The sequence below is a fragment of the Astyanax mexicanus genome, chromosome 9 (genome assembly GCF_023375975.1).
Source record: "Astyanax mexicanus isolate ESR-SI-001 chromosome 9, AstMex3_surface, whole genome shotgun sequence".
NCBI lineage: Eukaryota > Metazoa > Chordata > Actinopteri > Characiformes > Acestrorhamphidae > Astyanax > Astyanax mexicanus.
The window spans coordinates 18,203,747-18,220,190 of record NC_064416.1 but is presented as its reverse complement, the minus strand read 5'-3'; the positions used below and the strand labels follow the sequence as shown (position 1 = coordinate 18,220,190).

The 16,444-nt window shown below is 38.2% G+C and overlaps 1 protein-coding gene across 1 annotated transcript; it reads right to left on the bottom strand.

The window, feature by feature from the left end:
* Positions 1 to 4,881: 4,881 nt before the first annotated feature.
* Positions 4,882 to 15,728, bottom strand: slc23a4 (solute carrier family 23 member 4). Its single transcript, XM_022679613.2, has 12 exons — positions 15,370 to 15,728; positions 13,394 to 13,534; positions 11,848 to 12,005; positions 9,182 to 9,341; positions 8,491 to 8,672; positions 7,402 to 7,522; positions 7,153 to 7,309; positions 6,802 to 7,055; positions 6,523 to 6,687; positions 6,238 to 6,346; positions 5,608 to 5,703; positions 4,882 to 5,503 (listed from the first exon to the last, which is right to left on the bottom strand). The coding sequence occupies exons 1-12, from the start codon at positions 15,415 to 15,417 to the stop codon at positions 5,241 to 5,243; spliced, it is 1,854 nt and encodes a 617-aa protein (XP_022535334.2). The 5' UTR covers positions 15,418 to 15,728; the 3' UTR covers positions 4,882 to 5,240.
* Positions 15,729 to 16,444: the final 716 nt, after the last annotated feature.

Below are 16,444 nucleotides of genomic sequence, written 5' to 3'. Positions count from 1 at the left end.
ACAATAGTGCAACAGTACAAAAGTGCAGACAGACAATACAACACAATACAGACAAAGAATAATAAATAACAAGACAGTGTGCAAATTATGCAGTGTGCAAAAAAGACCAGTGAGGTAGTAATTACCTCTATTACACAGTGTGCAATAGAGTCCAGTGAGGTAGTAGGGTTTTAGTGCTTTCCATTTTCTGGGGTAAGTGGGGTAAGAGTGTGTGTGCATGTACAGAAAAACCATCAGTTCAGTCTCTGCAGTTGAGGAGTCTGATGGCGTGGGGGTAGAAGCTGTTGCAGAATCTGGTCGTGCTGGACCGGATGCTGTGGTACCTTCTTCCCGAAGGCAGGAGGGAGAACAGTTTGTGTGAGGGATGGGTGGGGTCATTCACAATGCTGGTTGCTTTGCGGATGCTGCGGGTGGTGTAAATGTCCGTGATGGAGGGGAGAGAGACGCCGATGATCCTCTCAGCTGTCCTCACAATACGCTGGAGGGTCTTGCGGTCAGAGACGGTGCAGGTCCCAAACCAGGCAGTGATGCAGCTGCTCAGGATGCTCTCAATGGTCCCTCTGTAGAAGAGTGTGAGGATGGGTGGAGGGAGACGGGCCTTTCTCAGCTTCCGGAGGAAGTAGAGACGCTGCTGGGCTTTCTTGGCTGTAGAGCTGGTGTTCAGGGTCCAGGTGAGGTTATCTGCTAAGTGGACACCAAGGAACTTGGTGCTCTTAACAATCTCCACAGAGGACCCGTCGATGTTGAGTGGAGAGTGGGTGTGTTGTGCTCTCCTGAAGTCAACAACCATTTCCTTTGTCTTGTCCACATTCAGGTGAAGGATGTTGACTGTACACCAGTCTGTCAGCCGCTGCACCTCCTCTCTGTATGCTGACTCGTCGCCTTTGGTGATGAGACCCAGCACGGTTGTAACATCGGCGAACTTGATAAAGCTGTTAGAACTGTGTTTTGCAGCACAGTCATGAGTCAGCAGGGTGAACAGCAGAGGACTCAGGACACTGCCCTGGGGGGCCCCAGTGTTCAGTGTGATGGTGCTGGAGGTGCTGCCCCCGAACCGGACTGACTGGGGTCTCCCCGTCAGAAAGTCCAGGATCCAGTTGCAGAGGGGGGTGTTGAGGCAGAGCGAGCTTAGCTTCCTGATGAGGTTCTGTGGGATGATGGAGTTGAATGCTGAACTGAAGTCTATAAACAGCATTCTGACGTAAGTGTCCTTCTTCTCCGGGTGGGTGAGGGAGAGATGAAGGGTGGTGGTGATGGCATCGTCCGTGGAGCGATTGGGACGATAAGCAAACTGCAGGGGGTCCAGTGAAGAGGGCAGTTGTGTCTTGATGTTCCTCATGACTAGCCTCTCGAAGCACTTCCTGATGATGGGTGTAAGTGCAACGGGACGGTAGTCATTGAGGCAGGACACTGTGGACTTCTTCGGCACGGGGACGATGGTGGTGGACTTGAGGCACGTTGGGACAGTGGCGCTGCACAGGGAGATGTTGAAGATGTCCATGAGAACATCTGTCAGCTGGTCCGCGCACTCCCTGAGCACTCTGCCGGGGATGTTGTCTGGTCCTGCAGCTTTCCGTGGGTTGACTCTGCGCAGAGTGTTCCTCACGTCCACTGCAGTCAGGCACAACACCTGCTCGTCCGGCTTGGGCATGGACTTTCTCACCAACGTGTTGTTTTGTGCCTCAAACCGTGCATAAAAGTTATTCAGGGCATCAGGGAGGGAGGCATCACGTTCACAGGACGGTGGCATTGTCCTGTAGTTGGTGATTGCCTGGATGCCCTGCCACATGCGCCGTGCATCACCCTGTCTTGAAGTGGCTGTGGATTCTCTGGGCGTGTGCGCGCTTTGCCTCTCTGATGGCTCGTGACAGGTCGGGTCTCTCTTTCCTCAGGGCCACCTTGTCACCCACTCTGAAGGCGGAGTCGCGGGTCCTCAGCAGCGCACGTACCTCAGCAGTCATCCAAGGCTTCTGGTTTGGGCGTGTAGTGATGGTCTTGGAGACAGTGACATCATCAATACACTTGCTGATGTAGCCAGTGACTGATGCTGCATACTCCTCCAAATCAACAGAATCGCCTTCAGTAGCAGCCTCCTTAAACATGTCCCATGCAGTGCACTCAAAACAGTCCTGAAGGGCAGAGATGGAGCCTGCCGGCCAGGTTTTCACCTGCTTCTGAACTGGTCTGGAGCGTCTGATGAGTGGTGTGTATGTTGGAGTCAGCCAAACACACATGTGGTCCAAGAAAGCGAGGTGGGGGCGGGGCTCCAACCGGTACGCGCTGGGGATGTTTGTGTAAACAAGATCCAGCGAGCTCGCTCCTCTCGTTGCAAAGTCCACATGTTGATGGAATTTAGGGAGCACTGACTTGAGATTTGCGTGGTTGAAATCTCCGGCGATAATAAACAGTCCGTCTGGGTGTTTGTTCTGCAGATTGCTGATAGTCCGATAGAGTTCACACAGAGCCTCTTTAGCATTAGCACCAATGCTAGCGCTGGGTGGGATGTACACAGCAGCTATTAGCACGGCGGAGAACTCCCGTACTAAATAAAAAGGTCTGCACTTGACTATCAGGAACTCCACCAGCGGAGAGCAGTGTTTGGCGACAGTCACAGCGTTGTTACACCATTCCGTGTTGATGTAAACACACACGCCTCCACCGCGGGTCTTCCCGGATAGAGCCGCGCTCCTATCCGCTCTGAACGCGGTTAGCCCGGCTAGCTGAATGGCGCTGTCCGGAATGTTGTCGTTCAGCCACGATTCCACAAAAAACAAAACACAGCAGTCTCTGAACTCACGCTGGGTAGTTCGCTGGAGTCGGATGTAGACCAGTTTATTGTCAAGGGAACAGACGTTTGCCAGAAAGAGCGATGGTATAGCCGGCCGGCTAGGACAGCATCACTGGTGAACCCAGTACTTCAAAACTCTATTGAGGATGCCAATTTGCTATTTGAGGTGAAATAATGCGTTACTCCAGATTGACAACACTGACATAAACTTTTATATTATTTAAATAAATATAATACAGTTATTTCATAAATTATTATTTTATTATAATATAAATTACTTTCAGTATGCACATATGGAAATTATTAAAATTGTGCAATTTGTTATGTGAAAATGAACACACGTGTATTTATGAAACAGTAAATAAATGCATTTTCTTTTATTTCTGCACACTTTAGATTCTACAGACCGGGCTGCAGTTTGAAGATGAACGCAGTCTACTCTCTGTACAGGATGAAGAGCTTGCATCCCTTCGCCAAACCCACAAATTGAAAGTGATCTGTGAGGACATACTGCCCAAGACTCTGCCTGAGGTGCGCAGATTGACCTTTGCTCTAGGACAGGGTGTTGGTGCCTTTAAAAAGGAAGACTTTGAGCGCATTGTGTTGACACTGGTTTACACGGCTCGGCAAATGGCCCAGGCCAACACTGGTCATCAGAGAGATGCCTGGTCAGAGTCCTTTATCAGCCTCTACAAAGCCATAAAGCAAGATCTCACCAGTTGATTATACATTGCACTTTAATCATCAGAGACTGTGTTTTGAAAATTCTTAAAAGGAAAAGTAAAAAGAAATTTAGGACTACATGTATTCTTCAGCATTTATTTTTGTATACTTGCAGGACTAAAAACTCTCTGATCTTGTAGGAAAACCATAGAGGTGGCATAAAAACAGCTTTTTTTTATTTTTTTTTATTAAAAGAATACTGCTCATCTGGGATCAAAACTCAACTAAGGTACTGGATTGGGAAATTTCCCTGATGGGGAAATTCAGAAACAAATTCAAAACTTTGATTAAAAACCAGGGTTATTCCAGCAAATATTGATTACTGAACTCTTAAAACTTTATGAATATGAACTATGCTCTAAATGACAAGATTTTTATTTGGAATTTGGGACAAATGTTGTCCGTAATTTATAGAATAAAACAACAATGTTCATTTTACTCAAACATATACCTATAAATAGCAAAATCAGAGAAACTTATTCAGAAACTGAAGTGATCTCTTATTTTTTTCCAGAGCTGTATATTCCATGTATTATTATTAAAAGTGTGAACTATAGGGTACTGACATCTAGACTAGAAACAAAATGTACTAGAATCTTACAGAAAATATGCGTATGGAAGCCACAGAATGCATTTGTTCAGAATATTAGGTTGTTTGCTGATGCATACATAGTTAATATATAAGCAGTTAGGGTAACAAAGCCCAGATTTGGTAGTACAAGCCTATTTACAACCTAATTTCTAGCCTCATAATGAAAAACTATTATCATTTATATGTATATACCAATATCTATATATCAATTTGTCAAGGGCTCATGAAATATATTGTTACCTCTGTTCTGACTGCCTTGTTTATGTTACTGTGGTGGCTCTGATGAACCATGTAGCATAGTATTGTTTTAAGCCTTCTGTTTTTTTTTTTTTGTTTGTTTGTTTGTTTGTTTTTTTTTTTTCAATTATCAGACGTCCCAAGTCTCCTGGAAGTTGCGGGAGTCAAGCACATATCAATAAAGGCTCCCTGATGCCTGCAAGTCAAATAAAATCTCCAGACATCTACTCTAAAGTATATCCATGTCTGGTAAAATTCAAAAACAGTGAAAGTTTTGCCCACTGTACAGTTTGTTAAAGTAATTTTAGCATTGGCTACGGGGGACCAGCCATGAGGTTACATGCAGTCATGAGGTCTGGTTAGCAAAGCAACATGTTATTTTAGGTGTTAAAATGCATTTTTTAATAGATTGGTTAGTTTTCCATTATTGGGCACCTTTACATATTTGCAGTAGGTATGTAAAAGGGAATAAAATAGAAATTGACTCATTTTGATATAAATATGAAATACATCATATTTTTACATGGAATACATACATGGATACATAGACATGTTTTCCTTTATTTAAGTGCCACAAATGCAAAACATGTAGGAAATAAAAAGGAATATATACTTACATACATACACACACATACTTCAACTACACATTCATATCTTCAATTTACATTCATACCATATTTTGTTATAAAAGAAATATCAGAAAACAATGGGTCCATAAAAGACACGTGGAACCCCCATACAGCTGCCTCTGGTCTTTAGAGAGTTCAGAGCATTTAGTTTAGTTTTGTTTTGTTTTTTCTCAGTCTTCACAGCACGGGTAGATTACAGTAGGTATTATGTGAAGTGGAGGGTTCCAGCCCAAACTGCATTGACCACAACAGATGTTGTCCTCCTGTATGATTATAGTGCCACTGCTACTATGATGTGTGTGTCATTTTTGCTAGGCTCCTTCTTCTCCAGTGAGCTCGAGCTGCTGGCGGTGATATTTTGTGGCCTGGTTTTATGTGATGGGCAGAAAGGCACATATTTGATCCACAAACAGGAGGAGAGATGTGAGGTGATGCCACAGGGAAGCCCATAAACCTCATCACTCTCCTGTGTGCTGTCAGAAGCATCTTCGTGGGCTCTGTTCCACGCAATTATGCCTCGCTCACGTTTTGTCCCTGTGGGTTTAAAGCAGATTTTAGGTGTCATAAATCGAACATGAAGAGCGAAGAACATTTCATTTGATCTGCTGGAATCTCTTTTAGAGATTAGACGAGCTCACCGGGGATGGTGTTATCAAGCATGAATCCAAAGAACCCTCCCACAAACATGCTGGTTGTCAGAAGAACCTGAAGAACCTGATCCAGCTCAACAATACCTAAGAAATTAATAGAATTATGAGAACTATTAGAATGATTTAAAACAGAAATATAATTATACTAATATTATATTAATGTTTTTAAACTATGCCCTGAAATAATTCACAAATCTTTTTTTTTTTTTTTTTTTTTTAAGATTTATTTCTTATACAGCAGCTAACAGATGCCTGTGCTGACCAGCAATATACTAGGGGTGGTTTAGTAAAAGACCGCTATCTACCCACACAGAACATGATCCAGGATTTCAACCAGTGATCTTTGGATCATGATGGATGTGTACTCAGAGCCCCAAATAATAAATATTTATTGAATACAGAAATGTATTTTTAACTAACTTATATAAATTGTCTTTGGGTATTAAACAAACTTATTAAAAAAGGAATTTAAAAAATGATTGAATGGATCTACACATGGTTAAATCTCTTCCTGATTTGAGTATTTAAATCATGTGCCATCTGGCTAACAGTGTTTTCATTGTTATTGTTGCTTATAATATTAAAAACATACTATCATAATACATTTTTTTGCAATACCTGTTGCAATGACAGCTGGGTTTTTCATTATCCAGTTTGGGATGGCAAGTCCAGTAAACATCGAGAAGCCGAAGATGAAGATGTTACGAGATGAGTTCATATCTGCATACTGTAAAAGATAAAGTATACAATGTATGTAGTAGATTGGCCTATAAAGACAATGTGTATCTATAAAGATAGTGTGTGAGGTTGTGAAAAAAAATTGTAAAATGTAGACAAAAAAAGCTCAATTTTATGGTAATTATACTTATAACTTTGGTCAACATTACATTACTAATTACTCACCTGTAGATTGGAGACTCCAGCTGCAGATATGACCCCAAACATCACTAGGAACATTCCACCAATAACAGGTGTTGGGATGGTGGTAAAAATTGCTCCAATTTTTCCAAACACTCCCATAATGATCATGATGACGCCACTGCCAACAATCACCATTCGGCTGCCAACCTACAACAATACAGGTTTCTTTCATTTACTTTTGCTACCCAGTACATTTTAGAAGAAATTAACTGTTTTTTTTTTCAATAAACTAAAAATATCAGGTGATTAAGATTCTCTCACCTTAGTTATTCCTAGCGCCCCTACATTCTCACTGTAGGAGGTGGTCCCGTTGCCCGTTCCCCAGGCCCCTGCCAGAAGACAGCCTATGCCCTCAATGCCAATCCCCCTGTTGATGGCATGCTTGGGTGGAGGTGGAGCACCAGATAACCTAGCACAGGCATGGTAATCACCCACTGACTCTATCATTGAGGATATGACCCCGGCCAGGATACCCAGCACACCTGCCAAGCTCACAGTAGGCATGCCCCACTGCCCTGAATGTGGAAAAACACAAGATTAGACAAACAAAATTCTCTTGCAGTTTAATTAGTGAGTGTTACATTTTATTCATTTTGTAAATTCAATAAGTACCTGGATATGGAAACCTAAACCAGGGTGCACCTCCAATCACATCCCCTTTAATGTCAGTGCGAGCTAGGTAGCCATATTGGTCAGAGTCAGAGGGCAGGACATCATAAATAGTGAAAAGATAGCAGATGAGCCAGGAGACCGTAATTCCCAGGAGCACCTGTGGAGGCCAATCCAAGGACATGTTATTTTCTGAACATTTGATCTTTTCTTCATTAACATCCAGTATAATTCAGAACCCTTCAGACTTACAGGAAGGATCTGGAAGATATACATCCTGGATGTGTGGAATTTCTTGGCCTTGCTGTATGTGGGTACAGGTATTGCAATGTGACGGAGATACTGTGAGAACAGTACAATCAGGCATGTCGTCCTGTTGGGAGAGATAACAGGTGAATGTTTCTTATTTTACATACCCACACTGATATTTACATACTGTTCCACTGATATTTCTCTGATAATGATGTGTGGATTTGTGAACTGTGGACTTCAAGTTACAAAATAAAGCATATTTACAATATTTTAAGTTGTTTGTTCGAGTATAAATAGTATGCTTTTAGCCTGACAATGATTACACTACATTATATTACATTACAGTTAGCAGACACTTTTATCTAAATTAGTTACAAATAATGATGTACATTAGCAATACAGGACATAGAGACATAGAGACAAGAACAATTTTAGGCAGGGCCTAAAAGAGGCCAGTGTTAAAAGTGTGATTAAAATATATATTTAACGCAACATTCATTTTGAGGAGTGTATATAAACTGGTAAAAACTAAGCAAGATATCTTATTGGAAGCATCAGCTGTTAAAGTTATTTTACCTACACTAAACTAACTAAAGTAAACATTTAAGTGTAGTTTAACACATAAAAGTTTAATCAACACAGTTTATTAGTATGACCAACACAAAGTTAATGTTTTGCTATCGAATTTGACTGAAGTACAGTTTTATTTCAGTAATATAGGCTCTTAGAACACATTTGCTAAAAGTAGTTTTATCATAAAAAAGCACATACTAAGAATATATTTAAAGTACATCACCAGTATAAAAATAACACAGTCAACTAAAGTATACTTTTTAAAAGTGTATTTAAATACTGCTTAAATAAGTAAATATATAAGTATAAGAAGAAAAAGTATACTTTAATTATTTCGCATATAGTTCAAGTACACTATTATTATATTTAAATTTACAACTTTTCCCAAGGGGTAGTAAACTGGGTGTATGTAAAATTATAAAAGGTAAGAAGATAAGGTAAGAAGTGGATGACTGTTCTATTTGTGTCACCCTGATTTCAGTTTATACTGCATGCTGTCTAACTAGCAGAACTCACATGGCTGAAATTCCCCAGTGGTTTCCTGCATTCATTCCAGCAGAGTCGAACAGAGACAGGCCAATAAGGGAGATGGTTGGTGCGATGGTCAGAGGGCCGATAAAATGCATGAAGAGACCAATGAGGCCAGAGAATCCCACCAGTACCTGGAACAGGGAGCCCACCATGATGGAACCCTGAAGCTGTAAAGGTGTGACAAGAAAAAAAAAATGTATCAGTTGTTCTTGCTTATTTTACTTAAGCCACACCTTATAGCACAAAACAATCTACTGAACATGAATTACATTAGATGTCATATATGTATTTTTTGAGAATACATGTATTTATAATGCATTATATATGCATTTATTATGCATCATATGACACACACTGTAACAAAGTAATCAGACCTCCACACTTACAATACATACAGTCAAAAAATATATATTTTCATGAAAACCGTTTTTAATAAGAACACCAGCAGTTTTTTGTTATTGAACTGCAAATAACACATCTTTTCATTTAATTAATCCTTTGATAATTTAATCTCCCAAAAAATATATCTCCTGAAAAATGAACAACTTGTGCCTAAGGGCTGTTTTGAAAGGAGATTAAAGTAAATTAAGAGTGTGCCTTGGACTTCTGTAAAGTGCAGTGCTTTCTCACACAGGTCAGGTTTAATCCTTTTGAACAGTTAAATTTTAACACTCACCACCTGCATGCGACTCTGCCAGACATGGATGAACTCAGGGGAAGATGTGTTGACCAGGGTGGCATTCTGTGTCCATGCTGGACAGGTCCATTCTGGCATGGAAAGCAAGGCCATTGATGGTGCAAGAAGAGTAAATGTTCCACCTTGAAGAATAGGCAACCTGCCATTAATAGAGGACAGAGACAAAACAGGTGAATGAAACATTTATCATTAAAGAAACAGATGAATACTGTTTATAAGTAATGCAATAAAATAAATAATTGGAAGAAATATAGTTATTTTATTTTAAAATGTCTTAATGCTTTATGTTAATGATTCCAAATGTTTAATACAAGATAAAACATGCTTACTTGATATCACCAGAATTATGCAATACAGTAACAGCATTTTTATTGTTTATAGCTACCACTAAACAAGGCACATTATGATGAACAATAAAACTATTAACATAATACCATTTTATAGTTTAGGCTTTTATAACACTACTTTCAGTTTTCCAACCCATTGTAGAGAGATGGAAAAAGCTCCAGCATGCTCCGGCCTGTGGAATGTGGATTTAAAGTGTGCTGAAATCCAGACTTAATAAGATTGAAAATTCCTTTCTAATCCTATTACCGTTCTCAGTTTCTGCAGGAATAGATCTGGTCAGTGTAACACAGCACGCTTTTACTGTACAGCAAAATGCTGATCGCATCAAATAGGCCAGCAGTAATATATGTATGAATATGTGTATAAATACTGAAATGTGCAATCAATTATCCTGCTGTTCAAGTCATCCTCTTTTTCATCTTCCTTTATTATTTTTTTAATATTTATTTAATATTTGAAATATGTTGGCTTTTTACAAGAACACACACAGAATAGAAACACCCTAATGTCCAAGAGAACATATCTACATAATAATGCCAATTATTTATTGTTTGTCATGTAAAAATGTGACTGCATAAATATTTAGACCCAACTTCTGTGACTGGCCAAATTAGTTAGTGCTGGATGACTCACAAATAGTTAAATCGAGAACATGTGAGTTCAGTGACAACAAATAGGATACAGCTTTTAAAGACTAAACAACATCCCATACAACCCAGAGACAATGTGATTGAAAGTCACAGGATGTGAAATTTCTGTACCCCAAGTTACTGAACCTCCCCTGGAGTTGAATTACATCCATCATTAAGAAATAAAACAAATATGGCGTGTGTGTAAATCTACTTAGAGAAATCATCCTCACAGATTGAGAGACTGTGCAAGAAATAGATGTGAGAAAAGTGAGGAAAGCAACCATTTTTACTTTGGAGAAGTCTGTTTTTACTTTGACGATTTTTTGTAAATTCCTGTAAAAAGGCCAGATTATATGTTATTGACAATGATTCCATTTAGGAAAGCAACTAAAGGGGAAAGCTCTCAAGGGTGTGAATGCCTTTAATAAACACTACATTCCTTGTAATACTGGCTGCAACACAAGCCCAAAGCAAGATTAATCTACCCGATGCAATCAAATAGTTTAGATGTATCAGGCTTGTTTAGATGCTTTTTTTTTATATATCTGACATTGAAATGAAGGGTGAGGATGCAGAAAAGGTTTTCCTCTGATGACTCCATAATGGTCATATATGTGCAGGTTTTGCTGCACAGTAGAATAGTGCACCACTACTACTATTTCTAGGTATAGTGCTTATTTTTTTTATATATATATTTTTTGCAGTCAGACTTTATATTAGTTTGCATTTCTAGCAATCTGATGGACACTATTTAAAGCTTTTCCTGCTTTGTGGAAGTCGATTTTTAAAGCGCAAGGCTGCTGCTTGGAGGCACCCATGGGTGCATAGCGGATATTTTGACCAAGTGTGCATTTTCATAACTGAATTAAAAGACTATGATCCAAAGAGCTATTAAACTTCAAACCTCTGATACTGTGGAATTAATATTTATTTCAACATTCTATTACTGTAATAAAGCCATGTAGAGTTGATTTTAGGTCAACCAGCATCTCTAGAAGTGCTACACAATGGAGTTTGTGTTAGTTTAATAAAGCATATGGCTTATTAAAAGATAAACACATAGCCAAGCCTACATCACATAAATATTTCTTAATAAATAAATCCTTAGGCTGAAAGTCTGGATTATTTTATAGCGAGGTGGTTTGTTCTTTTATACAAAGCAGCAGCTTGCACTCGTGAGTGGATTTTGTTATTTGTTTAATTCACAAAAGGGCTTTTATTAGAAGTGGATTTTAAAAAGTATTACTAAAGCTAAATCAAGAGAATTATGCTATTATGTGGATTTATTTAACTCAGCATTGAAGGTTGCTATAGGACTTTGAAAGAGTTTATGATGTTTTGTTTTATAGAGTTAGAATATTCTATTACTGTAATAGAGTATTTTGTTGTGAAAGTTTATAGTAACGTGGGAAAGGACAGAGCTATATACTTACACAATCATTTATAAACACCTGCTACATATTCCAAAGTTCAATTTCAATCATTTCTTATTGCGTTGTCTGAACTGAATCTGTAAGCAGCATTATTATCAAATCTCAAATCCACTTCCCAAACATCCACCTCCTAGACTGCTTCTTCATATCTTTAGTATAGAAGCACTGCTCCTTAATGAGAACAGATTACTCGTTCAGTAATGCAACCAGTGAAGAAGCTTTAGAGACATACCTGACACCCAGAGTGACCTGCAACAAGGTGCACAACCCTGAAACAAAGAAGATGGTGCTGATCAGGTGACTCTGAGTGAGTCCATCATGCTGTAGACACAGTCCTTGAGACAGGATCAGCGGGATGGCAATGATTCCACCAAACGCAGTCAGGAAGTGCTGAGAGAGAACAAAAGAGAAATAACTGGATTGCTGTAGTACGACCTACAGTTCAATTTGTGGGAAAAAAGGCCCACTGGAGTGATACCATAGATATACACTATAAATGATAAGAACATAGGCCTACTTTGGTGAAAAGTTGAAAATGTACTTGCATTTTTTATTTACTTTAATTTAAAAGAAGTCTTTCAGAGGTGAGATAGTGATGTAGTGGGTGATTAGAGAATAGGGAAAGGAAATGTTTTTTGTCCACAATTGTTAAGTACTATAAGTTAAGTATTATATTTCAATATAATGTCACATCACATGAACAATATATAGGGATGCATTTAAATGAATATGTGTGGCCAAGTGCTAGGCAGATGTGTGCATCCACATGTATAGTGGATATTTTGACCAAGTGTGTCCAAATGTTTTCATGACACTGCATTAGTATAATTAAAATACTATGAACAAAAGAACCATTAAACTTCAAATCCCAAATTTGAGTGTATATTTCTGACAATTTTTTATTAATATAGGCAAATAGAGTTTTATGTCAGCCAGGCTCTCTAAAAAGTATATAGAACTGCATTTAATTGAATATTTGTGGCCAAATATGAACCTGAACAGAATTAAACTTTGGCCTGAAGGCTGAAACCAAATACCGGACACTGTTTTCAAAAATATTTTTTCACATGGAATGAATCTAAATGTATACTGACTTTCTTTTCAAAGAAAAAAGCAATTCCAGCAAAAACACCAACAAAACACAACATATCTTAAAATAAATTAGTTATTGTTATGCATAAATGATTCAGTCTTCACTTATTTGACTCTGAAAATATTGTTTTTGTTCAGTTGCTTCAGTTGCTATTCTTTTGCTGCATCTTTAATGATATATATAAATTCTGATTCTGATTGGCTGCCCAATATTTCTGTCATCCAAAAACAGTCAGTCTTGAAACACTTATTATAACTTTAAATCCAAACTGCTGTATTGTGAATAGATATACTGTATGTTATTCTGTTTGTGAGTTAATATGGTCTGTATTGGTTGTTTAGTTTCAGTATAAGGATTGTATGGACAGGGGAGAGAATGGTACATTCTGAATCTGTAACAGTTGTTCTACTACATGCAGCTTTTTTTATTTAATGGAAGCTAATGAATAATAATTTAGTATTTATATAATATGGATGCTAATTAATGTGCTGTGCATAGAAACTGAGAATTATTTTAAATACTGAAATTCAAAGATGTAATGGAGACCAAAGGTAAAGTCTTAAACTGCATATATTATCTTTTTTATCTAATCAGTTACTTGGAGTGCTTTACTTCCTTTAAGAATAAGGAAGCGCCCAGGCCTACAGTGGGTTGGCTGCTGTTTCAGTATAGGGTGTGCTATTACCTGAATGCCCAGGATAATGCACAGGTACCATGGTGGTACATCTGTTACACAATAAGCCAGTTTATTCCTGCTGTCTTCTTCTGTTGAATCTGCATCCTGTTCCTCAGGCAGCGCACAGAAACGATTTACCACACCGTCAACCTGGAGAGCACAGAGAACCAGAGCAGCAGGCTGGGGGTCATTATGAGGACACTGAGAGTGTACACTCCAAAAATAAAGGGGCTTTAAAAAAAACAGTAAAGTTTATTCTTCCAGATTGTTCTAGAGATCCAGCTTCTTACTTGTGAAAGTGAAAATTACAAGCGAGTCATGTTCAAGTGCACCATAAAAAATTGCACATGCAAGGTTTGTTTTCTATGGTAATTTAGCTATGGACGGAACAATAAATAGCATTGTTTTGTGACAAGATAAGTGAACATAGATTACAGCTGTACCGTTTGAAATAATGATTAAGCATCCAATAACTATATACCATCCAATACTGATTGTCTTTTTCTGTGCCATGTTTAATGGTTAAAAGTCACCTGAACCATTAGAGTTTCCCATTAGAAATTACGACTTGAGAAGGCGTACATGTGCAACATCCCAGTCAGGAATTAATATTTATCATAATTCCAACAACACATTAACACAACACAAACAGATGAGGATAGTATCGAGGAACATAAGAAAAACAAAAATAATGTTCTAACCATACCCAAGTCAGAATAGAACAGTCAGTGGTTTACTTTTGTTTTGATTGGATCTACCAGGACCTCAATGTGAATCTCCAAGTGCCAAGTAAATGTTTATTCCAGCCAGCACTAGATTCCATCAGTTATGCATTGCCTGCACATTCTACTTTGGTATGACGACAACAACAACGACAACAACAATACGAATCTAAACAGTATAGAAATGATTCACCGACTGAACAGCAAATGATTCACCGACTGAACCAGTTGAATTCACCAATGATTCACAGACTGCAGAGACCAATGATTGAACTGCTGAACCAATGATTCACAGACTGCAGAGAAATGATTCACATCTTAAACAGAAATTATTCTGAGTGAGAATAATTTAGATTGCAGCATGGTTTACTTAGTCATCTTATCATGCACCAAGTATTTATGACTGTGATAGATAAATATAGTTTTCCAAGTGCCACAGTTCTGAGCAACAAAACCACGCTGGTCCAGTGATTTTAGTTGCTACATAGCCGTAATGATGCATTCATTAAATAAATGGATGTTGTAAAACAATAAAAAACATGTATTGGACCTTGATAAAGCAAGGTTATGATCCCTTATCTTGTGTTACAATCATAACAACAAAAAATAAGACCTACCTCCAAAGGTATTTACTACTCACACATACACATGTGTAGCATGCAAAAAAATGCTAAAAAAAATGGTTATTTGAGTGATACCATAGAAAGAGAAAAAATATTTTCCTTTCATTAAGAACCATTTTTCTAAACTAGATTTTAGTGAATAACCTTAAACATTTACCCATCATTTGAACTACTTATTTTAAACCTTTTAAACCATTTTTAAACCTACATTTCTTAACAAAAGAAGGTTATTTAAGAAACCAAACATGGCTTGGTTGGTACTGTTTCAGTACTATGCAAAAGTATTAGTTTTAGTATTAGAATCAAATCCTTATCTACAGAATAAGTGTTTATATACTCACTTGATCATTTAGTAATATTATAATGAATATTAATAACATTAAAAAAGTAGAAGATTCTGCATTACTGTGTCCATTAAAACATCCCTAAAGTTCTCCTGATGGGAATCCAGTGTTATGTATACATATTTTATCCATCACATGGTTTGCTAAGTCGGATGAGTTGAGGACTGACTCAAGCTTTGTTCTTCAACTATTTCCTTAAGAGAGAGAAATTCTCGTTACCTTATTCTGTATTCATGTTTAACTTCATCTGTTTTTACAGTAAAAATGTACTGCTGAGATATAGGTAACATACTTACAGGAAACGAATAGTTGTCCATCCCATTGCTCTCCTTTTCTGAAGTCATGAGTTGTTCTGTAGGTCCTTAAAGTGAAGAACACAGAACACTGCACAGTTTCACAGATAGACCTTGTAAGACAGGATGAAAAGAGACCAAGGAAGTACAGCAGAAGCAGTGTGAAGGAAGACAGGGGACCTTTGAGGAGATACGTTACAGAGGGAGAGAGAGAGATGGAGAGAGAGAGAGAGAGAGAGAGAGAGAGAGAGAGGCGATGAAGGCTGCTGCTGCTGCTGCTGAAGTTGATTGTAAATGCAATGGGACCTATCAGCTGATCATGTGAACTCAATTCAGCAGAGCTAAAGAGCAGCTGACTTAAGCCTCGTGCTGATAGAGTAGAGCACTGTCTCACACGCCCACGCCTACACACACATACACAGACACACATGCACACGCGTATACACACACTCCCACACACACACAAACGCGCATACACACATATACAAATACACACATATAAATACACACACACAAATGCTCAAACATATTGCAAAATCGCAATGTCTCTCTCTCTTTCTCTACCAGTAAAAGGAGCACAATGAAAGCATTTACTAACAGCTTATCCCATGCTAAGATTTATTTTTCTGTTTAATTGGAAGTGCAAACAAGTGCACTGCTAGGAAAATGAATCACGCATTATTTCACATGTATAGTTCAAATGTAAAACACATTATAATGCATAGGTTAAAAGGTACTACACATGATGGAGAGTAGAGAATGAGGATCATGAGATGATGAAAATAAATTAAATTAAATTAAATTAATGGTTTAAATAGTTATACTCTTAAATAAATATTAAATCTAAAATAGAATGTTTAAGCAATAGAACAAAACAAATGACAAATTACAGATAAAAATCCCTCCCTGGATTTTATTAATAAATAAGGGAAAGTTCAACAAGCAAACAAGATTTGATGAGAGAAATTATACATGCCATTCAGATGTTCAAGAGAACACTTGGCGATGCCCAAGAGAACACTTGGATATGCCCAAAAGGACACTTGGAGATACCAAAATGGACACTTGGAGATACGCA

Bases quoted from the DNA above. Each gene is read 5' to 3' on its own strand.
- slc23a4 (XM_022679613.2), bottom strand. From the start codon at position 15,417: ATGACTTCAGAAAAGGAGAGCAATGGGATGGACAACTATTCGTTTCCT. The intron at 8,673-9,181 runs GTGAGTGTTAAA...ACACCTTTACAG, and splicing joins GGCAGAGTCGCATGCAGGTG to CTTCAGGGTTCCATCATGGT. The intron at 5,704-6,237 runs GTATTGCAAAAA...TTAATTTCTTAG, and splicing joins CCCAGCTGTCATTGCAACAG to GTATTGTTGAGCTGGATCAG.